This window comes from Heliangelus exortis, chromosome 2, assembly GCF_036169615.1.
Source record: "Heliangelus exortis chromosome 2, bHelExo1.hap1, whole genome shotgun sequence".
NCBI lineage: Eukaryota > Metazoa > Chordata > Aves > Apodiformes > Trochilidae > Heliangelus > Heliangelus exortis.
This window is the reverse complement of record NC_092423.1, coordinates 133,717,828-133,744,010: the sequence shown is the minus strand read 5'-3', so window position 1 is coordinate 133,744,010 and position 26,183 is coordinate 133,717,828. Positions and strand designations below refer to the sequence as shown.

The 26,183-nt window shown below is 38.2% G+C and overlaps 2 protein-coding genes across 9 annotated transcripts in view; one reads left to right on the top strand and one right to left on the bottom strand.

Annotated features, from left to right (window-relative positions):
• Positions 1-1,659: 1,659 nt before the first annotated feature.
• On the bottom strand, positions 1,660-5,555 carry ENY2 (ENY2 transcription and export complex 2 subunit). 2 transcript variants are annotated; one of them, XM_071738220.1, is made up of 5 exons: positions 5,430-5,555; positions 4,981-5,074; positions 4,579-4,649; positions 2,821-2,895; positions 1,660-1,928 (listed from the first exon to the last, which is right to left on the bottom strand). In XM_071738220.1, the coding sequence occupies exons 2-5, from the start codon at positions 5,046-5,048 to the stop codon at positions 1,852-1,854; spliced, it is 291 nt and encodes a 96-aa protein (XP_071594321.1). In that variant the 5' UTR covers positions 5,049-5,074; positions 5,430-5,555; the 3' UTR covers positions 1,660-1,851. The 2 variants fall into 2 exon arrangements, with proteins under 2 accessions (XP_071594321.1, XP_071594322.1); XM_071738221.1 differs by lacking the exon at positions 5,430-5,555 and adding an exon at positions 5,169-5,423.
• A 163-nt stretch (positions 5,556-5,718) lies between these two features.
• Positions 5,719-26,183, top strand: part of NUDCD1 (NudC domain containing 1) — a 37,523-nt gene continuing 17,058 nt past the window's right edge. The window contains exons 1-7 of one of the 7 annotated variants that reach the window (XM_071738215.1): positions 5,735-5,909; positions 9,555-9,649; positions 12,262-12,416; positions 19,059-19,244; positions 20,305-20,488; positions 23,174-23,371; positions 25,909-26,116. In XM_071738215.1, coding sequence (XP_071594316.1) covers positions 12,309-12,416; positions 19,059-19,244; positions 20,305-20,488; positions 23,174-23,371; positions 25,909-26,116 — 884 coding nt within the window. In that variant the 5' untranslated portion in view covers positions 5,735-5,909; positions 9,555-9,649; positions 12,262-12,308. Of the gene's footprint in view, positions 5,910-8,755; positions 8,798-9,524; positions 9,650-10,999; positions 11,127-12,261; positions 12,417-19,058; positions 19,245-20,304; positions 20,489-23,173; positions 23,372-25,908; positions 26,117-26,183 lie in introns of those variants that run through there. The other 6 variants (XM_071738213.1, XM_071738216.1, XM_071738217.1 and 3 more) reach the window with 6 other exon arrangements.

Below are 26,183 nucleotides of genomic sequence, written 5' to 3'. Positions count from 1 at the left end.
AGAATGTATTGAGAATAGTCCTGAGGAAAAGGACTTGGCAGTGTTTGTTGATGAAAAGTTCAACTTGAGCTGGCAATGTGTGTGTGCAGCCCAGAAAGCCAACTGTATCCTGGGATACATTAAGAGAAGTGTGACCAGCAGTGATTCTCCCTCTCTTCTCCTCTCATGAGACCCCACCTGGAGTACTGAGTCCAGTTCTAGAGTCCTCAGCAAAAGGACATGGAGCTGTTGGGAGTGAGTTCAGAGGAGGGCCATGAAGAAGACTGGAAGGCTGGAGCACCTCCTGTGAAGTTGGCTGGGTTCAGGTTGCTCAGCTTGGAGAAGAGAAGGCTCTGAGGAGACCTTATAATGGCCTTCCAGTATCTGAAAGGGGGCTGCCTACAGGAAAGCAAGGGAGGGACTTTTTACAAGGGCATGTAGTGATAGGATAAGGGAGGATGGTTTTAAACTGGAAAAGGGTAGATTTAAATGAGACTTTAGGAATAAATTTTTTAGTGTGAATGTGGAAAGACACTGGCAGAGCTTGCCCAGGGAGTTTGTGGCTAACCCCTCCCTGGAACTCTTCAGGGCCAGGTTGGATGAGGCTTTGAGCAACCAGGTCTAATAGGTGTCCCTGCCTCTAGCAGGGAGCTGCAACAAGGTAATCTTTACAGTGCCATCTAATCCAAACCACCTTGTGATTCTATGGAAGCTGAGGGACTGGGCAGTGGCAGAAGAGCTGAAAGCAGAGGGCAAGCAGCCACCATTCCCTCACGAGTGAGGTGCAGATGCCCACAAACAGCTCCTCAGTTAAGGGCTGGGGAATGACACAAATACACCAGAGCAGGCATGGATCTCTAAGCTCCACTCTTAAGTGACAGTTTTTAGAGTATGCTTATTAGAAGTATTTAGATTTGAGTCAATGAATTTCTCACAGGAACAGCCACAACACTATCTAGTTACTTATTCTGTTTCTGCTTCAGCTTCTCCTCTTTGTCATTAGACACCTCTAATGGTTGGCAAAAAATTAAGAGTTCTCACTTCAAAGCCCCTTTCCTGACCCTCTCCTCTATTCAACTTTATTTTTATAGCTATTTATAGACCTGGCTGATGTTGCAGATCCAGATAGCAGGATTTTAAATGTATCATCTTAGGGGACTTACATTGGTAAATTACTGTATTAACACATTTCAAAAGGGCCCCCAAAACCACATAATTAAAAATTACCAGTAAAATCAGCAAGCTAGAAAACAGTAGTTGTCATGGATCAGAATAGTGACTCTTTTACATTAAAGTAAATGTGAAAATAAGCAATTATTGATTAATTATTTGATTGCCTTTTTTCATTTGAATAATTCAACCTTGTGTGAATTACTGAGTGAGTATTTGCAGTGCAGGTCAGAGACTTCAAACCACTCACTCTCTAGCAAAGCACTACTGAGAAGAATGCCACCTACAGTTTCATGTGGGCTTAACTTCATGCTGTCCAGCTACTCAGGGAAAAACATATATCCCATTTTGCACAGACTTCCCCCCCTACACCTTTCTAGTCAATGTGCTTGTTAATCCTGCTTCTTTTTTGAATACCTGAGCAAGTCTGCACAACTATACAAAATTATGAATTATTAAAAACTGGAATAGGTGACATCCTATTAGAGTGCACTGATAAAGAGAAAAGCCTTAAAACCACAAGATCACAGTATTTTTTAATAAAATAACACCAAGTTTAAAAAAATGATGCAGTGAAAAGAAACTTCAACTCATCATACAAAAAACCCCAGTGATCTTCCATCCTTAGGTATGGAAACCACATTCCAATCGAGACACGATGGACATAATACAGAACCACTGTATCCCAGATGAACATCCAAGTTAAAGACTGGCATGTTGGGCAAGGAAGGTTCTTATTCTTTGCAATAATTCTTTCTTCACACTGTCTGGTACCAAGGCTGAAACACAAAAAAGAAAGCAAGAAGGAAAAAAGACAAGATGGAAAATCTGCCAATATCAGCCTTTTACAACATCTATTTCTATTGTTCTATTTATATTTGTTTGTATTTGAAATTCCATTAATACCTAGAGCAACTAAAGTGACTTGATTTCCATATAGCACATCTGTACTTTCCTCATTTAAAAGAGGCAAAAGTAAGAATTCTGCTGCTACTGTTTCTTGTGTAGTAATAGCCAAGCAAATTGTAAAGTCTGAGGGAAAGGATTTTTTTTCTTTTTTTTTCCTTTATTTTTTCTACTGGTTTTTTTTTCACAAATTTAAGACAAAAAATCTCAGCCCTGACCACAGAGTAAGGGTCTTCAGCAAATTATTTTTAAAACCTATTTTTATTTACGTCTTAGAGAAGTTTCCCCCACCAACAGCAAAGTTTATTGGAGGGTCCAAGAAGAATTATATAAAGAAGACTACAGTATTTCCTTGAGATATTCCATTTTTCAATATTGTATACTATGTCTTTTTCTCTTCCCACTTTCTATTACACTAGTACAATTAGTTGTGACTCTCTATCTTAAAAAAAATTATAATTTTAAAACATCTCTTTCACATACCCAGTTTTCTTGGGACTATTAAGTAAATTAGAAACATAAACACAAACTCATGACTAAATAACATAACCTGCAAAAGTAATCTACTCACAGAGCTCATTACAAAATTTGAATGGCTTTTACACAGTACAAATGCAGGTTTTATTTGTAATTAGTATCATACTATTAACACATTTACTTGAATCTAACATGGTAAAGTTCACAGTGCTGCTTTCAAACTATTAATTAAATAGAAGTAGGTATGTTTATCAATGTACTACCACATCCATGTTTGCATTTTCTTACCTCTGCCTTTGGGGGTGATTTCTGCTACCAAATCATCAACAGTAACATGCTCTAATCCTTTTTCTTTAATGACATCTAGGGAAGACCAAGACACATATTTCAAGTCATTTAATCCATTCATTAGAAGACAAAACCTGTGGCAATGATTAAGAGATAAAACCTCCATGCCTAGGTCACTAGAGAAGGTGAAGTTGAGTTCACAATTTGGTCTGCTTATCTTTTCAAACATGTTTGCATGATGCCAAGAGAAAGACTTTGGAACATACAAGAAAGAGCACAGAGGTAGTAAATACTCACTGGTCTTCCTAAGTGGTTTAAACAACATCACCCTATATATTCCAGCAAAATAAAAAAGCATATCTGAAAGAAAAGTATGCATTTACAGCAAAATAAAAGCTATGATTAAGACATACTGTAGTAGGATTAAAACATTCTATGCTTAACACATATCAATATTTAAATAGTATTCTTATACTACCTTGAAGACTACTGAAAAATGCAGAAGTCAATGCTGAGAAGAAACTTCAAGTCAGTAGCATAAACCTAAGATATTTTCTTTAAACATAAATGTTTTTAACTGTATACATCAGTACATAGGATTGACTGTCCCCAAGACACCAAGTATGTTTTCTGAACTCACATCACAGGAACTATTTCTAAACTGTTTTTCTTGGATGAATTCTCTATAGAAATTAATTCTGATTTGTTCAATTATTGACCCTAAACCACAATGGCAAGAGGCTCAAGAACAAGCTACCACAAGAAGAGCAGACCCACACCCCAATAAACAACAGAAACCCCCAACACTCCCAAGTCCCTCTCTATCCTTTCTATTGGAGGTTATTATTCCCTTAACAGGGGCAACTGAACTTACATTTGCATTCTCAGCAGCTGCAGTGACAGTTTCAAGTATTATGTAAACCAACATTAAATAATTTTAGTTAGCAGATTATGAAGTGTACAGCTGAAAAGGCAGGAGAACATCCCTTTTCTAACTGTATTACTGAAATGGGTTATCTCTGGCAGTGGCATCAGGCAGACCACTGCAAGGATTTCAGCCTTCTCTACAAATCTACCTATTAAAACAATGCAGCACACTCAGTCCTACAAACAGAACAGTTTGCAATGGAACATGAAACTGCCAGACAGGAACAGCCCAAATCAGAATTAAAGTGAAAGCTCAAGGGATTTCTTATGTCCTTTAGGGGAATTTCATCATGCAATAGTATCCCTGAATGCTTAAATACTATTTATAATGGTTTAACATAATTTACAAGTCAGTAAATTGTAGTAATGCTACTTAACTGAGAACTAAAAGATATGTAGAGGCTCATCAGCTTATTTTCTCATGTCTAAGTAGATATCTTATTTTCAAGCATTGTACTCAGGCGTACAAATGCACCTCTTTCTCTCCAGTGTGCAGACAACCAAGTCCTCTTAAGCACCTAAGTTGTGTACCACTGCATTTGTTCCATTTTCCTTTCTCTTGGTTGCTATCCCCCTGTGGTAAGGGAATAATCCCTCTCCAAACAAAAAGCTGCATCATCATTAACATTTAGGGAACAAATTCCAGTACTTTTGTTAGAACCTTATTGAGATTCAGATCAGAGAAGTTACTTTTTTTTTTTTCCAAGATTCTTTCTTGCATGCAAAATCATTTACCAAGGGTACTTTCCTCTTGCCTCTCATTTAAATTGAACTAGGAAGTAAAGTCTTCATGCTGATTACACTGGATATTAGTTATTTAGCTACTGTTACCTTTGCAGTGGGCCTTCAACTGATCCTTCCAGCCACATTCAATTAATTTGGCTCTCAGCAACTCTTTAAGGCTGTTAAGACAATATGCAAAATTGTTAGTAACTTTAAAGCAAAAAGAAAAATTTCATCCCTTTGTCTTAGTCAGAAAACAACAAAACTTAACTGCAACTAATTGTGCTTAATGGTAACTTTTAGAGGAGTCGAGTTTTCGAAAACAAAGCCAGAGTAACAGAAAGCTTTAGTGTTCATAAGCCAACCACCCCATCTTTGTATCACCACAAGACTTTCACACGGAGGGATCTGAAGAATTTTGAATCAAGTTTACTCAATCTTTACTCCTAGGTATAGCTCCTGTCTGATAATAGCTGAGGCCTCACAGTGGCACGCAGGAAGCCCACTCACCGTTCTCGCTCCCCCGTTTCTATCAGCTTTTGGTTAATGGTTGCTCTCATTTGGGCATCTTTATTCATTTTGGAAATCTAGGGTTTTCACAAACCTACAAAGAGCAGAAGAGAGTTTTGACAAGACCCGGTGTCACTAACACAAAACCCATTTGCACACAATCACTTCCAGAGCCCCGTCCCATTTACCCATCCCCGCGGCCCAGTGCCGCAGCCAGGCTCGCCCGCTGCCCAGCAGCCCCGGCACGGCGTTCACCCGGTGTCCCTAGGCCAGAGGGACCGGTAGGTCACCGGGCCGCAGTCCACGTCCGCCAGGCTCGGCCTCCCGCGGCTCCCGGCTCGGCTTCGCGCCGGCCCGGCCCACCCCGCGACTCCCCCACTGCGACGGGACCGAGGGAGAAGTTTCGGCAGCCCCGACCTCGGGCAAAGCCCACTCACCCCCCAGCTCACCCCGCCGCGGTACCACGGATTCCCAGCGGCAGGAGGCGGAGTCTCCTCCCGGACGCACAACCCGGCCGCCAGCCCAGCCCAGCCCAGCCCAGCCCAGCCCAGCCCAACCCAGTCCGGTCCGGCCCGGCCCTCCGCTCGCGCAGGCACCGCCGGGAGGCGTAGTCCGGGCCGGTGCGGCCACTTCTGCGACTACAACTCCCGGCGTGCTCCAGGGCCCGCGGTAGGCCCAGACTGGACTACATTTCCCAGCATGCCCCGCGGCAGAAGGGTGCCGGGGCTACCCTTCCCGTGGTGCCCCGCGGCAGTTGCCGCGCCTCGCCTGGGGCCGCTGCTTGTTCCCGAAGTTGTCCCGGAGCCGCAGCATGGCGGGCGTGGCCCACTGCTCCCTGAAGGCCAAGCGCCTCCTCTTGGACCCCAAGTTCGAGGGCTACAAGCTGTCCCTGGAGCCCCTGGCCTGCTATCAGCTGGGGCTCGACGCGGGTGAGGAGCGGGGGTGTGTCCGACGGCGTGAGTGGCGCGGGGGACAGAGCCCGCTGGGCCTTCCCATGGCCCTGCGGCCCGGTCGGCCCTGGGGCAATGGCGGAAGCTCCGTCCTCTTGCGGTATCCCCCGGTCCGGCCCATCGGCTCTCGGTGCAAGTGTGCCCTGAGCTGTGGGAAGCTGGGCCCGCCGTACCGGGAGGCTTGCACGCCTGTCTTCTGTCGGGAAGGGCGGGCGTTCAAGAGACTCATCGCTCCGTCTCGATTTTTCTCGTTGTAATTGTCTGCAATGTTGTCATTAATGTTCCCCTCCTCCGGCCTCATGCGGCTTCATGGGCTGCCGAGGTCTCTGACGATTGTTAAATCACTGCCGTGCAACTGTCTATTCCTGGGAACTTGGTTTCTAAATGAATGAGGAAAGCTGTGTGGTAGATCTGGTCTTGGCTTGTGCACTCATAGTAAGGCCATGGGTCAGAGTGGCAGTGTACATATAGGTGTGATGGAGTACGTGGAATTTAGAGAAATACGTATTAAATTCTTATCCTCTACAAGCTTCAGCAACTTAGCTGGTTTTCTTACACTGCCCATGGTTCAGAGGTGGATCTTCAGGCCGTGCATTCCATACTCTGCTTTGTCTGCTTAGCATTATAAAGAGTTAAGGTTCTGGTCTACTAATGCACTAAGTCGCTGAGAAGATGATGAGCACAAAGTCATGTTGGGTACGATGTACCTCAAGCTGTAGCGATGCCTCTTGAAATCTCTAGGCATTCTGCCTTTATTAATTTGTGAAATTTAGGTCTTTAGTAGGGTGGTTTAATTTATTGTTTTTTATAAAGCTGGAAGAGTGATACATGATTTGATACAGACCTCTATATTTTTACTGAAAAGTATACCTCTCTTTAGTGTTATCTGGTATATGTTGCTTTAGTTTTGTGTTGAATACCTCTTACTAATAGTGGAAGAGAATGGTGTGTTTGCTGTGGTGAACTGTAGCAGTAAGATGGAAGTTGTATGTGTATTGTGTATTGAAGGACACGTGCATGAGACTGAGGTGATACTGAAAGTGTATCTGTGATAGGACTGGAAAATTTAGTGAGCAATATTTTTGTTATGTACTTAGACATTTTTACTCTTAAGTAATTTACATGTCACCTTTTAAAAGATGGTGCAGATGTGAGTGTATGTGTGTTGGGAGTGTACTACAGCTGTGTCAAACATGGCAATAGCATAATGCAGGTACAGTCTCTTAGTTTGTTCTGTCTGCTCAAACAAGCTGTGTGTGAGAGTCAGTCATTCACCTACTCTAAATAGTTGAGGTTTACAGATTTTTACTAAAATATTTGAATCATGGAGTTACTAATACAGAGATAGATCTGTTCGGTTCATCTGTTCAGGTATTTTACATAATAGCCACAGTAACTTGTGTGATAGAAGGTGGGTACATGTCCTGAGTTCTCTTTCTCCACTCCCACAGCACAAAGATCCTGTCCCCTTTTAGTCTGACTTACTCAGCAGTCCTACTAGATAATTACTCATTAACACTTTGTTCTCTGTATGTGTGTATAGAGGGATTGATTTACTGGAGAGTGGAAAGCCTTTTTATTATTTTTTCGTTAGTTGTGTTTTGGTTTTTTGTTTTTACAGTTAATAACCTGAAATATAAACCAAACCAGGTCCTGTATCTATCTTATAGATGTTTTGTTTGTTTCAGACTGATCTGAGGCTATATAGTTGGCTTTCTCTCCTTGCTAGATTTTTTTCTGCTTTCTTCAAGGCAGTTTTCCTCATAGTACAGAAATCTTCTGGTTCTTGGTGTCATTTGTCCATATCTGTGTTATAGTGAGGGCATCCTTGCATAACTTGGCTCTTATGTTGCACAGGAGTAATGGATTGAGTTGTGGAGACCTTGGATGGTGTGTGAGCCGTGGCTTTTTCAAATTATGGCACAGGACAAGAAATCAGTACTGTGTGAGAAGGCCAAGGGCTTTTGCTTTCCCCTATAGATTAAAAGTTCTAGGAATGTGGTGAATAACTTGGTAGTTTGTGGGTTATTAAATTAATGTTTGTCACTGAGCAAAGCATTTGATTTTCTTTCCTCAAAGTGGGAGTAAGTAAGGAGCTCAAAAAAATGTCAAACATTTAGGAACACTGGCAGCATGACTAATTTCTCGTTTGATTCACAATTGTGTGCAAAAAAGTGGTAGTAGAATGTGGAAGATGAGTGTAAGAAGACAGTTGATTTTGTTTGTTTGTTTTCCAGGAAACTATTTCTGGAGTGTTTCTCTCAAATGACCTGGGATTTTGAGTTCTGCCTGACTGGCAGTCCTAATTTCACAGCAGTAAGATAGCATGTGAGGTTTAGAATAATTGGAATGCATAACAAAAAGTATGCTGATAACAAAAATAACATAAAATAACAAAAATAAATGATGATACTAGAAAATAAATTGATGTAATCTCTTCCCCAATGTCTATATGATCACTTCCCCAAGTGTATATGAAATACTAAATTGCTTCCACTGGGTGGCATTGCACAACAAAGTATGACATACAAGCATATATCTGATGCCCTAAAATTAAATGTTTGCATAGTTGATTTACAGATTTTCCAGTATAGAAAATTTGTTTTGATGTAGAAATGTTTCTACTGTTTTTGATCCAGTAGAAAATCCAAAAACATGACGATTTTTTCCCCCCCATGTTTTCTTTTTTTTCCTCAGTTCTTCTTTATAGTGGTTGATGGCAGACATAGGACTTCAATATTTATTTAAAGTATAAGTCCCTTGATGATGCTCTTTATTCAGAGGAGATTTTTTTTTTTTTGCAGTGCAGAGTAATTGCTGGAAGATCCAGTTAGCTTAGTGAAGTCTTACTCGTTCTGTTGATTCTTGTGAGTTCCTTTGTATTTGGTGCCTTTGCTTTTAAGTAATGACAGTGTGAATGAAAATTCTTTGCTTAATCATCTTCAGACCATTTTGAGTTAAATTACTTTTTAAGCACAGAGCTGAGGATAAATACAGTTCTAGAAAAGTGGCATAATTTTCTTTCTACTAATGTGAAATATAATGCTTATCTAGGGTTACTGGGAAATAATAATGGAAGCCAAGATTTAATTTATGCATTCTCTTTATTTGCTCTCTTCTGGTGTGACAGAGTATGAATCTATATGGGTTTTGGTAGTTCAGATTTTTTTAATCACAAACATGAGTAAGATCTTGTATCATTTTGTTGAATAGCTGTCATTAACTGCTGCTTGTTAACTGAACCCAAAATGTCGAAGCTAGTGAATTAGTCTGTAACTTTAAAGAAAAAAAACAAGAACAGTGCAAACCAAGCTGAAGCCAAACCAAACTTAAAAAACCAAACAAAACTCAATACAGAAAACATCTCCCCTCCTCCCTCCGACCACAAAACAAACAAAACCAAAAAATCCTGACCAACATTGAAGTACACAAACCCAAACCTATGTGACTGGATAAGGCAATTTTCTGACTGAAATATTTCTTCTTTTCCTTTCACATTAACTTCCCTTTTCCTGAATTTAATTTTTAAAAAGTCTTTTTTTTGTTGTTTCTTCTCTCGTCTTTTTTTTTTTTTTTTTTTTTTTTTACACTCAGCTCTGTTGGTTTTCTTCTCATTTTTCTAAGGACCATCAAGAAAACTTGAACCTGGAAGGCTGTAGAAAGGAAGGAATGAGCTTTTTTCCTAGCATAAAATCTCCCATAAATTGTCTGGGCATACGGTGTGTGATAGCAGATGGCATTTGTGCACAGATTTCAGTTGGTCATAGAATGGGTTTCAATTAAGCAATGATGGAATAGTTTAATTATTTATATTTGGGAGAGTTACACATACAGAATACATTCTGTAAGTAGTTGACAACCTTATTTGAAGTGTTTCATGACAGTATAGTACATGTTTGATTTCCTGGTTTAAAATCACCTAAAAATTTTACAGGTTTTGAGTTCCGTTTATGAACAATTAGTTGCTTATTTTAATTATGTGAGGGATTTAGATCTCCTAGTCCTGACCCTTTACTATTCAGGGCTTATCAAGACTGCAGACTGAAAAACTCAAGGCAGATAATTTATTGATGTTTTTCTTTTATAGAGCTTGTCACTTTAAAGTCAGATAATCGGTAGTATATCGTTCCACATCTTTTATTAAAATTGTAGAACCATAGAATGGCTGAGGTTGGAAGGGACCTTAAAGATCATCTAGGTCCAACCCTCCTGCCCTGGGCAGGGGCAACTACTACTAGATCAGGTAGCTCAGGGCCCCATCTAACCTGACCTTGAATACTGCCAGGAAGCCCCATGGCTTCCACTACTTCCCTGGAGAACCTGTTTGATGGTCTTACAACCCTCAAAGTAAAGAATTTTCTTCTAATACCTAATCTAAATCTCCCCCCTTTAAGTTTTAAGCCATTGCCACTTGTCCTCACTTCACAGCCATGCAGAAAGCCCTACCCCAGCTTTCTTGTAGGCCCCGTTCAGGTACCAGAAAGCCACTAGAAAGTCACCCTGGAGTTTCCTCTTCTCCAGGTTGAACAACCCCAACTTCTTTAGCGTATCTTCACGGGGGAGGTGCTCCAGTCCTCTGATCATTTTTGTGGCTCTCCTCAAGGAGTTCTTTCTTACACTGGGGACTCCAGAACTGGACACAGTACTCCATGTGGGGTCTCACAAAAGTAGAGTAGAGGGGAGAATCACCTCCCTCAACCTGCTGGCCACTTTTGATGCAGAATGTTATACCTATCTTGATGAGAGATGTTTTACATTTGCTTTAGGAAGCATCTAATTGTGATTATTTTTATGATTTGTATGTGCTGTAGTAACAATACTGACTGTAGCAATATGTCTAGGGGGGTGGAGGGGGAGAAGTGGAAATAGGAAACTCTACAAAATAAGACAATTTTAGGTCTTCTGTGCTGAAAAGCTTTACATATTTCCACATGTGTATTCTAATTCAGAAGATCAGTTAATGTAGCTCTACTGGAAGTAGATGGCATGTACTTGGTTTCACTGAAAATAATTATTCTGAATTATATATGTTTTTTTTGTAATTGTTTACAGAATATTCATATCTCTCATTGGCTTGGGAAAAATATCTCTGACAAAACTTGATTGTACAGACAGCTTTAAAACATCCTTCTGAATTCTTTTACAGTTTAAATTAATGGAAAATATTCTAACTAGTTAAAGTAGAAATTGGAATAGGTAAGAGTCTTTCCATTTTGACAGGTGTATTCTCAGTCTTTTGTAGATATTCCAGCTTTTTCTAGCTTTTTTTAAGGGCAGTATCTTGGAGAACAGTAAATTACTAATTGCATAAGTACAGAAATCACTTCTGGGTGGTGCATATGAATAATGATTTGAGCCAAGTGGAATTAATACTGTTTGTTTGCAAATACCAGCAGTGATTAGGAGGCTAATCAAGGGGATAGAAAAGGTAGTGAGGGGTCTAGAGCACAAGTCTTATGAGGAGCAGCTGAGGGAACTGGGGATGTTCAGCTTCAAGAAAATGAGGCTGAGGAAAGACCTTATAACTCTCTGTAACTCCTTAAAAAGGGAGTGAGGTGGGGGTTGATCTCTTCTCCCAAGTAACAAATAATAGAACAAGAGGAAATGGCCTCAAGTTGTGCTTAGATTGGATAATAAGAAGTTTCTTCACTGAAAGGTTTGTCAGGCACTGAAGCAGGAGGAGCACACACTGGAGCAGGTTTGATGGCAGGACTTGAGTCTCCTGTCCTCCTGAGGTGGAAGGAGCAGCAGAAGCATGTGAAACTGACTGCAATCTCCATTTCCCACCTCCTGAGTGCTGGAGGGTAAGAGGTGGAGAAAATCTGGGGTGAAGTTGAGCTCAGAAAGAAGCAAGGGGTAGGAGGAAGGTGTTTTATGATTTGGCTTTATTTCTCATTACCCTATTTTGATGGGCAATAAGTGAGATTAATTTTTCCCAAGGAGTGTCTTTTGCCTGTGATAGTAATTGGCAAGTGATCTCTCCCTGTCCTTACCTTGGCTTAGGAACCTTTCATTATATTTTCTCTCCCCTGTCCTGCTGAGGAAGGGAATTATAGAATGGCTTTGGTGGGCACCTGATGTCCAACCAGAGTCAACCCACCACTGTTGGCCACTACCAATGGTGACAGTTATGTGATCACAGTGAATCACTGCAGTGGCTTTCAGCATGGGTGACCTTCATGGTGAAAATTTGAATTATGTATACATAATGTATTTTTCTTCATATAAATTAGGCCTGTGGACTAAGGATGGAAGAATTCTTTTTTAAATTATAATTTTGAACTTTAAAATAGAAATAAATGGTAAAATAGTATTTTTTTTTTCTCTCCAGCTGTAGCAGAAGTGAAACTTCATGATGATCAATATACCCTTGACCACATGCGTGCTTTTGGCATGTACAATTATCTTCACCTTGATTCCTGGTTCCAGGATAACGTCTACTATGTTGATCAGTTTGGAAGGGTTATGAATCTGTCGGTGACTCTGGTAAGAATAAACTTTTTCTAAAAACTACTGAGTTTGAAACATTGGGGGTAGATAAGGTAAAATATGGCAAGTAGGATTCAAATGCAAAAACTGCTGTTGCCAGGAACACAGGTAGATTTACAAAAATGCAGTTCACTGCTAAGGATGAAAGGATTTTCAGTGAGACTTCTGCCATTTTTTCATAAAAAATATTGCTTTAGTGTTGCAGTAAAGTTGTATCTTCTTCCACCTGTGGAAGATGGACATGGGGATTAGCTAGTTTCCAACTGTTCCTCCCCTACATTTCTTCATGTTTGCTAATTTGTAAATCCAATCATGGCAGACATTAGGGGAGAAAGAAGCCGTACTCATTAACTAGAAATGTAAGCCCTTATGGACAAGTAGCTCGTTGGAGGCCAAAAAATGCTGGTTGCCCTGACCAAACTTGAAATAGGGTACCAGCAATCTAGGCCAAGTCTGAGAAACATGACAGTTCTCTGCTTTTATACTGATTCTTAAGTAGTCAAACTTGCTATTTCTTCTGAGCCATTTTAATGCATTGATGCAGTAGTTTCCATTACAAAAGTATTATTATGGAGCAGAAAGGACATGGCTCTGTGGACATCACGTTTCTGGTACATGCAATTGCAGTATTTGATCATTAAGAAATAATGTGTAGAAAGCAAAATACTGTCACAGTACTATTTGATTTGTAATCCTGAGGTACGAAAGAAAACATAGGGTGATATGTGATATTTTTTTTTGAGACTGTGTGATTTAATCTGGGGGTGAAATTTACTAGGCCAGACCTAAGCTGAGAAAGATCCTGAAATGATAGTTCTAGATTTTTGAAGAAATACAGGTTTATAGAGGATGGTAGGCTGAAAACTGATGGTGAAAAACAATTCCATTATTCCAGCATAGAAGCTGTTGAAGCCTTTAGCAAACTAATAATCTCCTGAGACTTCTTTCAAATCTTTTGAGATCATCTGGTTTTCCAGTAGGCACATCTAAAATACAGAAGTTTGTCAGGGAAAGCCTTCTCTGAACAGTTATTTGCCACAATCTCTATTTTTGGGGGCAGGGGATTTGTTTTGGTGTTTTTTCCTTATGGTTGCCTCACCTTGACTGGCTGCCAGACAACCACCCAGACCTTCTCTCATTCCACCTCTTCCTCAGGACAGGGAGAAAATAAGACAGAAAAGATTGTAGATTGAGATAAAACCAGGAAGGTCACTTACCAATTACCATCATGGGTGAAACAGATTTGGCTTTGGGAAAATAGATTTAATTTATTACCACTTAAAACTGGCATAGATGATGAAAAACAGTTACTTGAAGCTCCTACCAGGAGCTCTGTATGGCATGGGCTTTCCGTGGGCTGCAGTGTGGTTATCTGCCTCACTGTCATCTTCCACAGGCTGTAAGGGGACAACCTGCTTCACTGTTGTCTCCAAAGTCTACAGACTGACCTCTGCTCCACACAACCTTCTTCTCTGAAGAGCTTAGCTCTCCACTGGAGCCAGGTGGAAGGGGCTCTGTGCAGCACTGGGCAGCTCTGGCCTCTCCTCACAGACACCCCCACTGCCAGCACATCAGAGACACCCAAAACATTCTTGTATTAGGAGGGCACTAAAGTGTGTGAATTGCTTCCTTAGCAGATAAACTAGATAAGGGATTTTACAACAGGCAGTAATTTGCATTTATATTTGCAGTAAATTGAAATAATAAATATTCTTCTGTAGGACTGGTGAGTCTCTTGGAATCCGCAAGAAAATGGCACTTGGTTAATGTGTTGTTCCAGGCTTCAGTTTCACAGGAGCATGCTTCCATCTTGTGTCCTAATGCACAGTGCAGTGCTGTTCTGCAAAGGAAACATGTTTGCATATATATGAAAAGGAATTTGTATTTAGAAGCACCAACAAGGTGTCTCTTTACAAATGTGCCTGTGTGTATATATATATGTGCCTGTTTGTATATATTACAAACGTGTTATAGATAATACTGTCTTCAATCATGTGTAGCTTCCAAGTTAGCAATAGGCACAATTAAAATTAGCATTAGTCTTTAAAGCAGAAGATGGAACAGGGTGACATATGTATTCTAAATCCAAAGGGAAAGACCACACAGACTTTTTAACATATAATTAGTTCTGCTTTCTATTGTGGTTACAGCTTTGATTGTAATACAGCACAGTGTGTTACACATAAATCACTAATTACCCCTGCAACTTAAGTTGCAAAAAAAGATGTCATCTTGAAAAAAGGATAGATAATACCTTGCTCAGAATTTTTATGCAAATTTGAAATGTGGGCTTCCTGGAAGGCTCAAAATCATGGTTAATGTCACAGGCAGGTGGGGCAGGGTAGCTGCTGAAAGGTTAAATCCTTCTCTCAACAAAGGAGCTGTTGTAGGAGTGAAGGCACCTGGATGAAATCTGGACTAGACAAGCAGAATGACAGGCCCAAAGGAAGCAGAGTATGCTGTCAAGAAGTACAGAAATGGGCAGAGCTAGAATTAAAGGCCAGTGGAAAAGATAACAGAGAGACGTGGAAGTGAAAAATGGTTAAACAAATGAAAAAATTTCCACAGAGAAATGAAGGGAGATGAAGAACTGGGTCTGACAAGAGGCTGCATCTAGTTTGTTTTAAAGAAACTGTGTTTCTGTGATTTAAACCTAATTACAGTGAGTAAAACTGACTCTGTTAAAATGATTATAGTTGTTTTAGCAAGTTCTTGGTAGCATAATATATAATATCTCATCATTCCCTCCTACAGCTGCATTTGGGAGTTACTATTAGTCCCTGTTAACCAGTTACTGAACAGAGAAATATTCAGAACAAATCTGGTACAGAAGAGTTTTCAGGGCAGGTTTTGTTTCGGCTTTAAGTAAGTCCATAATTTTAATTGTTGAACAGATTAGAGGCTGTTCTAATAAATGCCTGGAGTTAAATTAGTGAACAGGAAAGTTGTGAATAGGAGGAGCATTTAATTTCTTGCCTGTTGAGAGGGAGGCTTTGTAATGTGCACTGAAGATTACAGAGATTATTTTTAACTTTTTTCAGGAGATATATTGAGGCTTAACATTCCTGCTCAGTGTTGATGAATTTCATGTAAACTTTAGAAGATGAAATTGTTGAGAGTTGACTTTTTTTAAAATTATTTTTTTAACATTCCATCCAAAACTATTTGAACCTTTCATTAAGAGTAATTTTAAGGTTGACAAAAGTGTGGTATTCTTTAGTGTTACGTAGTGTAGTTCTGTAAATCGCTGCTAACAGAGCTGATGCTGCTTCTTTCCATGCTAAGATGCAAGGGATTTTGATTTTTTTTTTCCCCTAGGCACAAGTCATTGCTAGTTTCTATGGACACCTCCATTCTAGGAAATACTGCTTTTCAGTGGTGCCTTAACATAAGGTAAAAGTTGAGGAAACCAGAACTCTCCATCTAGTGTTTGCTTGATTTTTTGTTTCTTTTGTTTGAGTTATGGGTTGGTTTTGGTTTTGCGCTTTTTTTTTTTTTTTTTTTTTTTTTCTGAAATTCTTTCATTCTCCCTGCCCCTGTTATAATTCAGTAGAATAGTTCAAGAGGTGTAATGATGAGACAGAAGCTACAAAGTAACCCTGAGCTGAGCTTCCAATAATTAAAAATCAAATTTACATCATTTCCATTGCAAGTTTCATAAAAGCCCTTGTGCCTTTTAGTAGTATACAGGAATACCTAATATGAATTCAAGTAGGCCATCTATTTGTCATCTGGTCTTTGCTGTGGCTTATTAAAATGATACTTACTGAAATTCTGTTCTCTTGCTTACTTCTGAACATGTTTTAATTTAATATCTGACTTTAATAACATCTGGAAGATATGAAGAATTTGAAATCCCCTCAACTATAGGATTCTCAACAAATGAGGCCATGCCATGCTTTTTATGCATAAATAATATGTTCTTTCTGTGTCACATACACATGCACAAGTGCAGAGAACTTTGGTGCTTTCTATGTGTATTTTTGACTGCCTTCTTTCATAGATCAGAATGAATGAGTTTCTTCTATTAGAATTAAGTATGTATAGAGATGACTCCTTCAACCCCACAAACTATCCATTACTTGAGTGGAAATAGAAGGACAGGAGATTCTTATAAAATGTTATAATAATTTGTGGCTGAAATTTCAAGGCCTTAATGAGATACCATTTTAAGCTGATACTTTCTCCTTACTTAATCTTGTGCTTACCCTTACTAGAGTAAGAGAGAGAAATAGATAAATATTTGTTTCCCCCCCATGTTTTCAGTACAAAAATATATTCTTATTCATTTGTGCTTTCTTTCACATACTTGAAGATAAGTTCAGAATTGTCCCTGCAATGTTTTCCTTTCAAATTATGCTTTTCTATGTTAAAAAAGATATTTATACTTCAATATATTTTCATTTTAGTAACAATAATGCTGATTTTTAGTAACAAGGGAAGAATTTCCTTTCTGCCAGGAAGAATTTTCTGAGTTGTGGATTTTGTAACATAACTGTAGATCGACTGTCTGGAAATGAGCCTAGTTAAATAAAACAAAAATAGTTTAATTGGCTCTATAGCTAATAGTTATATTCTCAGCATAGTCTATTTGTTGTTGGATATAATATAGATTTAATTTAAAAAGGGAAAAATGTCTGCAAAGGCCAGTAAGATGCCTCTATCCAGAGATGACTAGTTATTTGTTCATATATATACGTACACTAGCTTGCAAAAAATCTATGAAACCTGTTGTATTTAATGTTGTTTTATTTATTATATATATATTTATATATATAACTGTGAGATGAGGGAAAAGGACCATAACTTCATAAGAAATGTTAATTAAGATACAGAACAGAAACAATGGCAACTAGTTTTGTTTGTTATTACTGGAGGACCTTTTTGGAGACCTCAGATCAAATCCTGAAGTGTGTGAATCAATATAAGGGGCAACATGGTGAATAAATAAATATTTATTTAAATTATATTGTTAGTGTCCACTGTCTGTTTTAGAATCATAGAAAAGCCCAGGTTGGAAGAGACCTCAAAAGGTCATGTGGTCCAGTTCCATCTTGAAAACCTCCAGTGGTGGGGTCTTTGCCGTGTCCCTGGGGAAGCTTTTCCAGTACTTGATGGTTCTTACTGTAAAAAAGTTCTCTTATGTGAAGATAAAACCTGTCCTAATGTAACTTCTACCTATTGCCCCTTGATTTGTTGTGAAGACAGAGCCTCTGTCCTCTTTGAAGCTGCCCTTTTAGTACTAGAATACTGTGAGGAGTTCCCCCCTGCATTTTTTTCCAGGGAGGCAGGACTTAAATGTCTTCAGCCCATAGGGCAGGTCAATGTCATCAGGGATGCTTTCAGTCCCATCAACACAGCTTGAACAGTGTGGAGTCAGAGGGGTTTTTTTGTTGTTTGTTTTTTGTTTGTTTGTTTTTCACATGTGTTTTTTTTGTTTGTTTGGTGGGTTTCGTTTTTAGTTTTCCAAACTACACTCTTAGATATTCAAAGATTACTTCAGCTCATAAAAAGTAGGTAAATTGTAGTCCTAAACCTGCAGGGGAGTTACTGGCAGTCTGCAAGCCAAATAAAAGTACAATAAATAAAGAGTTACAAAACCTTATTCAGCAAAGAAGGGGCTGTGTGTGAGGGTGAAGGCCCAAGATAAAGAATAATCCCTACAAGATATCCTGGGAGGCATGCCTTTGTACTTAGTGACAACAGTTGGAAATCCAATTTACAGCACAAAAGCACTTTCTTCTCTTAGAATTAGCAGCAAATGAAGAAGGCAACACAGAACTAAAGCAGGGCTTCTGAGAACAATTACTAGAAATAAAAATGAAATTGGTAATTTAACATTCATTTTGCTCTTACTTAATCAGACTGAATGTGTAAAGTTTACGCAGCAGGAAATACTGGCTTTTAAAATTTAATGATATGTATAGTCTTTTAAAATCCATATGTCTTTATTTTTCACCGGAAAATTATAACATCTGTACACTTAGTTCACTATCATGTTTTTGTTTATTCATGCTCAAAAACTACCCTTGCTAGTAGTTTGTCTTAAAAAATAAGATTGCAGTGTGCCACTGATAGAGTATGCTAAACAAATTCATCCTGATGCAGAGTACAATCATAATGTAATGGAAAAGTTATTTGCAAAGTTTTTCTGTACTAGCTAATCATTGTTATTGCTTCTTTAACTTACTGAATAAAATTACCACTCTAGGAAAGCTGAGAAATGATGTAACATCTTCAATATGCCAGTTGTCCAAGAGAATAAGCTAAAATTTTTATGAACTAGTTTTGAGTCCAATTAAGTGCCTTTCATCTCTATTAAAGTCTCCTCTTTTTTGCTAGGTCTAGAATTATTTAAAGTAAGTGATTAATTATATTGAAATCCTAGTGGAGAAGAAACTAAAAGTCTTGTATCTAATGTAAATTATAGAACACTTGTGCAGAAACCAACTGATTGGTGAAATTCCACCACCTTTTGTACCTGTGTGGAAATGATGCTTGCTACCCACTTATCTCCAAATATGCTCAACTGCAGAAAAACCCCAGTGAATTGCTACTGAAATTCTTAATTCTTAATTTATCTTTAATACTTACTGAAATTGATAAATACTTCAGAAAGTCTTGACTGTTTGCTTATAGGACACTGCTCTACAAAAACCAAGAGAAGTTTTCAGGCTACCTACAGACTTGACAGCTTATGATAATCGCCTTTGTGCCTCAATGCACTTCTCATCTTCCACGTGGGTTACTCTCTCTGATGGTACAGGAAGACTGTATTTAATTAAATCAGGCAAGCGTGGAAGCAGTGTATCTGAAAAGTGGGAGGTAAGTCTTGAAATAACTTATTTAAGAAGTGTACATTTAATAAATAATTCTTATTCCTGCATTTCTTATAGGTGTAGAAGTGTCCAGCAGCCAGGTGTCCTATACCACCATTTTATAAAGCAATCAAGGAAGTTATAGTATTGACAGGAACCTCAAATATCTGTCCTGAAGGATGGATTAGCATGATGGATTAGCCCCCTCCCCTCCCCTGCATTCTGCATTTTTTTTAGAGTCCAATAACTGGGAAATTGGTCATCCTGTTCTTTAGGTGGTTGGTAAAAAGCACCAACTGTTTAGTTTTGTTTTTTTCTTTTCTTCATTCTGTTCAGTGTGAGAATGTTGGTATATAAGTTACATTGGAGTTGTCAATATAGCAGAAACATGTATATGTTGAGGTTCTGGAACCATTTATTTAGGTTCACTTTTTGAGTATCTAGAGCACTCAGTGGTTTACATCCCAACCCCATAAATCCTCAACCCCTATCAGGTTTCAGTGCCAATGGCTGGATTGAGCCTACACTCCTTCAACCCCTGTACAATGAATTCCTTGTAATTTATTCTTTTGTTTTCATGTATTCTAGAAAATAAGGAATGTTCCATTTCTTCTTCTCTGCTGTTTGGATTAATTATTTTGGTTTATTCTTCTTTAGTTTTAATCTTCTTTTCTTTTTTTCTTCTGTTTTTATCTTCTTTCCCCCAGTAGATACACTGTGTTTATGGATCCTATTATGTTCCTCAGTTTCTGTACATCTACTTACTTAAGTAGTAAACTGACCTAATTTGCACAGTTTTGTGGATCTTTGTGCTGTACTTAATGGCTTCTTATAATGATTTTATAATATAAACAATAACAATGAAAAGCATTTCAGAAGAGTGGCTTCTTAGCCCAGAAGAGGAACTAAAAATACAGCACTCATGGCTTCATATTGGCAGAGAGGTTTGTGGGAAACAAGCTTTAACTGGTTCTACATTCAGTGAATGTCTTTTAACTGCTTTCTGAGAAAGAACAAGACTTCCAGTTTTAACTATCTGATTTTTTTACTACAATTTTGTCTTCTAGATTGTGTTTAATGAAGAATTAGGAAGTCCATTTATTATAGTACACAGTGTTTCATTTCTAAAATCCAATGCACATTCAGTAGCTGTGCTGCTGCTTAGGGTAGAAAAAGATGAATTGGATACAAAAGGAAGTGGATTTCATACGACCTTGGAATGGGTTACAATTGCAGAAATAAGCAAAGAGGGTAAGTGTTTTACATTTGTATTACTGGTGAGTAAATTTTTTTTTTTTGCAAAACTAATGCTTTTATTTTTCTCTTAGAAGTTGATAGTTCCTCAGGTTCCTTTCCTCAAAACTTCAGCTTGGATTTTACATAGGTAATTTTTTCTTAGATTTCACGATCAGTCTACTGCTTATAGATTTGAATTCTTACGCATATTTGGAAGACAGAAAAGATTACACAGGAAGAAATAAAGGTTAATACATGTATGGGTAAGGTAATGAGAAAACAAGATAGCACTTTACTTTGTGATGTTATGAAATTCCTGTTTAGCTTGATCTTGTAAAATCAGGGTTGTACAGAGTTAATTCTAACTAACGTCTGTTGTACTTCTAAAAATGTACAGCTGCATATGGTGGGTTTTTTATTATATTCTGGGGTTTTTGTTGGTTTTTTTTTTAGCTTCCATTAACAGTGTTGTGGGATTGGAATTAATATAAATTAAATATAAGACTTGTAGCATGAAAAGTAAATACTCTATATTCTAGTTTTTTTCCTAAAATGAATGACTATTAAGTGATTCAGTTAATTTTAGTCTAACACGTTGAAATCATTAGTGTAGTAATAGCTACTAATTAACATATTATCCTAATAAGATGTGGCAAGGGTAATTTATATCTTAAAAATAACCATATATGCATACACTGAATATCTTGATTTCCATAAAGGATACAACATGCTGTGTTTGAGTGCCTGATTTAAAGATGTATGGATTAAATTAATTTACCTTTTGGGGAAGAGTATAATATGGTCTTGTTCATTATTTTCAAAAAATTGTAATTTTTATACTATTAGAAACAAGGTCATTTAACTAAAACTAAAGCAGTTGATTGCATACTGCAATGTTATTATCCAAATGCTCCTTAGTCTTCTACATACATTGTCTCCTGCATATCCATACATGCTATAGATAGGAGAATGTAAAGGAATATTTCAGTTGAAGAGAACCTACAGTGACTGTCAAGTCAAATTGCCTGACCAGTTCAGGACTGACCAAAAGTTCAAGCATGTTCATAAGGGCATTGCTTAAATACCTCTTAAACATTGACAGGCTTGGGGCATTGCCCTTTCTGAAAAGCCTGCTTCAGTTTTTGACCACTCCCTTGGTAAACAAAAGCTTCCTGCCTGAACCCCTCATCTGCTGCAGCTTTGAACTCTTCCCACATGCACTCTTACTGGACACCAGGGAGAAGAGGTCAGGAAGTCTTCCTCACTTCCCCTAGGAAGCTGTAGAGCCATGAGGTTGTCCCTCAGCATCCTTTTCTCCAAACAAGAAAGGACAAAAAGACAAGCTTAAAGTCCTTAGGTGCACACCTCATAGGACATGCCTTGCAGCACTGGCACCTGTTTTATCGTCCTGAGTGGCTTCATTCATGTTGTCTGCTTTTAGAACCTTGGGTGTGGAAATATTTCTAAGAAAGCCAGAAAGTTATATGAAATTTCTTTTTGCTTTTCTGGACAGCTCAACAAGAGAAAGAAACCTCTGAATGTTATGGGTTGTAAGAAAAATTAAATGAGTAATACTGAAGACCCTTGCTTAAAAAAAGCACTAAGATAAAATTTTGTTATAATTTGTAATATATATTTTCATAAATTCATTTTTATAGGGTTTTTAATAACTTAAAAAAATATTCATGGGACAAAACTTTTTACATAAAAATCCTTCAAAAATCCTGCCAGTTCTCTACCATTTCCAAAGAACAAAGTTTTTCTAATTACAGTCAACAGAGATAGAAATAACAGAATTCAAAGCAAACTTTACTTATGAAGACAGAAATAAGTTTTGATTTCTTTTAAAGAATATTGCACATATCAGAATGGTGTATGAATCAGTCACAGAATCATAGAATGGTTTGCATTGTAAGGGACCTTAAAGATCATCCAGTTCCAATCCAGTTCCACTGCCATGAGCAGGGACACCTCCCGCTAGACCAGGCTGTTTAAATCCCCATTCAGCCTGGCCTTGAACACTTCCAGGAGGAGGGCAACCACAGTTTCCTTGGGCAACCTGTGCCAGGGTCTCACCACCTTTCACAGGAGGGATTGTCTTCCAAGTGTTTAACCTACATCTACCCTCTTCCAGTTTAAAGCCACTACCTCTTGTCCTGTCACTACCTGACCCTGTAAAAAGTCCCTCCACAGCTTTCCTGTAGGCCCCTTTAGGTACTGGAAGGCCACAATGAGGTCTCCTCAGAGCCTTCTCTTCCTCTGTCTGAACAACCCCAGCATTCAGCCTTTCTTCACAGAAAAGGTATTCCAGCCCTCTGATGATCTTTGATGATCTTTTTTGATGATCTTTTGATTCATCTGTGGGCTGTTGGTTCACTTACCTTTTCTTGAAACTCTGCTTGTGTGTGCAGTTAATTAATTCAGACTGTATCTATGCTTCATCAAAGCAAAGCCTTAAAACATAAATGTCTCTTTACATGAACAACTGAAAGTGTTTGCCTTGTCTGATATCATATCTACCACTCTTCTATTACCAAAGAGCAAAAAAAATAATTGGGAAACAGAATAGAAATTTCTTTTCAAACTATGGTATTGTGGTTTAGCTTCCAAAATTGCTTAGTATTTTTAAGTGTATTGATACTCTTACATAATAATGTCTTCTAAAAAATATTACCACTAATGGATTTTTTTTTTTTGTAGGCAATCATAGATATGAAATTTTTAAAAGAAGAGTTTTACAAGGTAAATCAGTCCCCCACTATGCAGCAATAGAGCCGAGTGGGGATGGTCTAATGATTGTTTCCTACAAGCCATTCAAATTTGTGAAAGATGAAGATGACAAAGTAGAAGAGAATGATGATGAGAATGATGATGCAAAAGCAACAGATGAGAAGAAAGGTAAGACTTATCTGGCAAGTTATCATATGCTGATGTCTCTTTTGGTTGAAAAAATAGCTTGTCAGTTTACCATCTGTTTGGAAACTCTTAACAATAAATTCTTTAATAGCTATCTTCTGCATTTTTTTAAGAACAAATTGGCTTTTTTTTGTTTGCATTCACTGCAGGAAGTTGTATCGTCCATAAACCTGTCAGAAGCTTTTTTTCAAAAAGACACACTTGAAGAATTTTCTTCTCCTAAGGAAAAAGGTGTTTTGCAAATGGCACTATACTAAGTATTTGATAGGAGTTGGATATCTCAGGCAGCACCAAAATTTAGGCATCTGACTGAAAGACTCAAGAAGCCAGTCTTCCTAGGTTAGAGAAGTTGGTGTGGCACCCATTGAATTTACCAAGTACCTACTTTTCAGAAAGTTCTCTGATAAGTAATTTACTCCTGCCTTTCTAAATCAACAAAACCAAACAGAAAAAAACCCCAACCCAAACAAATAAACACCAAAAAACCCACAACCCCCACCCAAAACAAAGTATTTTTTCTTTTTAAAGAATGGGGATCCTGTAAAAGATTGTCTTGTCTCTAGTGGGAAATCAGTTCAGAAAAAATAGTGAACTTCAACAAAAGGCATCTATACTTTTTTTTCTTAAGATCAAAACAAAATTAAGTATGTAAAGACGACAAGAGGAAATGGCCTCAAGTTGTGCCAGGGCAGGTTTAGATTGGATAGTAGCAAAAATGTCTTCATTGAAAAGGTGTTAGGCACTGGAACAGGCTGCCTAGGAAGTGGCTGAGTCACCATTCCTGGAGATATATAAAGGACATGTAGATGTTGTCCTTAGGAATATGTTTTAGTGGTGGACTTGGCAGTGCTAGGTTAACAGTTGGACCTGATTTTAAAGGTTTTATCCAATCAAAATTGCTTTCTATAAGTCATGAGACACAGAAGTTCTGTAATCCTGAGCACCATAATGCAGTGTCTGTGCAGCTGTCAACTGAATTAGCTAGTACAATGCTTTAAGGGTTTAAGAGCTTCTCAAGTTGTGTGCTAGGCGTAATTGAAGAAACACAGTAAAGAGCACTGTGTGGCTCTTAGCAGAGCTCATTTATTGCATGTATGTGCACATACAGTGTTGTCAGAGCCTGGAAATCTGGTATGCTGTTTGCAGCAATACCTTTAGAAAACTTACCATGGCACAGAAATCTAGTGGTAGAGAAAGTACTGAAATCTGAACTCCCAGTTTAGAGTGAAGTTCCATATGTCCTTAAGACAGAATTTGTCATTTGCTACACCTAATATCATCTGTAATTTTAATTTCATGGTTAGATGAAATTGCAGATATAATAGATATCAGAAAATAAAACAAGGTATGGTAGCAATAAAACTATAGGAGTTTATAGGAGCTTACAACAATATAGGAGTTTACAGCTGTATTTTGGGGTTTAGTTTGCTCTTCATAGTCTCATCTGCATGTTTTTGACATTATAAGAAGGCTATATTGAAGACAGGGGAAGTCTAGGTTACTTTTTGGTGTCATTTAGTTTTCTTATAAATTAAGGCTTCTCATATCAGATACAGTCTGTGTCAAAGTTTAGGATTTTGAAGACTCGTATCTCAGATATTAGTAGTTGCTGGGAAGTATATTCGTAGCACCAGTGGTTGATCCATTGCAGTAGTAAACTCGTGGTAACAGGCAATGATGTTGAGTCCTTCCAGAGTCACAGTTAAAGACATGAAGCTTACAGAACCTTGTGTTGTGGCATCTTGAAAGCTTCCAAAGGGTCTACTTTACTTTTGTACTTTACTTTTTCTCTAAATAGGAAGGTAGCATGTACAAGATTACTTTTCAGAAAATTCATGCCTCTGTGTTTTCTGTGACCATCTGTGCACTGCCCAGTCATGCTCTCATAGCCTTCCCTTTGTATAAACTTTTATCTTAAAAGGCCATGTCTTGAAGCAATTTAATAGTCAAGATGGACATTATGGCAGATTCAAGAACCAGGAGCAAAAGTTACTCACTACCTCTGAATAGGCAATTTTATTTTATCTCCATCAACTGAGATAGATGAAGGCTACTTGGTCATCTAAAATAATTTCTGTTGAATAGTCAGTGTAGTTTCTGGTAAAATATGTAAGAAAAAATTGTTCACAGCTATGAATGTCGTACACTACTGAGCATGCAGTAGCTTTTCGGTACCGCTGCACCTGATGTCCCTTCAAACAAATTATTAATTATTATTTTTTCCAGGTATTAAGAATGTTTTGTTATAATTTTTGTAATGCTGTATTAAACTTTACTAATGGTTAATGTCTGTGGACATGAATATAAATTGCTCTCTAGGCAAGGGACACAAATGAACTTGATAGCTAAAAAAGTGTTTCTCCATTGTGTTAGCAGTAATTATGTAAATTGTTCGCAGTAAAAGTTATTTTCCACTTTTCCACAAACTTCTATTCCTTATCTCCCAGCCTTGCACACTCTGGATTCCAAGACAGCATTTGTAATCTGGTTTGGATTTTTCTGTGTGTTTCCAATTGTAGACCCTCTCTATTGCTGGCAGCAGACTGAAGATGATGTGACAATAACAATTCAGGTTCCTGAAGGCATCACTAAGGATGACATAAAAGTGTGCTTTTCCCCTGATAAGATATGTGTTACACTGAAAGACCAGCCTCCTTTGATGGAAGGAAAACTCTATGCATCTGTGGACCATGAAAGCTGCACGTGGATAATTAGAGAGAACAAAAGGTGTTGTGTATGGCTTTTAGTTTTCCTACTGATAGAAACTGATTTCAAAGTGTGTACCATATCTCTG

Excerpts from the sequence above, each read along its gene's own strand:
- ENY2 (XM_071738220.1), bottom strand. The coding sequence starts at position 5,048 with ATGAATAAAGATGCCCAAATGAGAGCAACCATTAACCAAAAGCTGATA. Across the intron at positions 4,650-4,980 it reads GAAACGGGGGAGCGAGAACG|CCTTAAAGAGTTGCTGAGAG; the intron begins GTGAGTGGGCTT and ends TTGTCTTAACAG. Across the intron at positions 1,929-2,820 it reads AATCACCCCCAAAGGCAGAG|CCTTGGTACCAGACAGTGTG; the intron begins GTAAGAAAATGC and ends TTTGTGTTTCAG.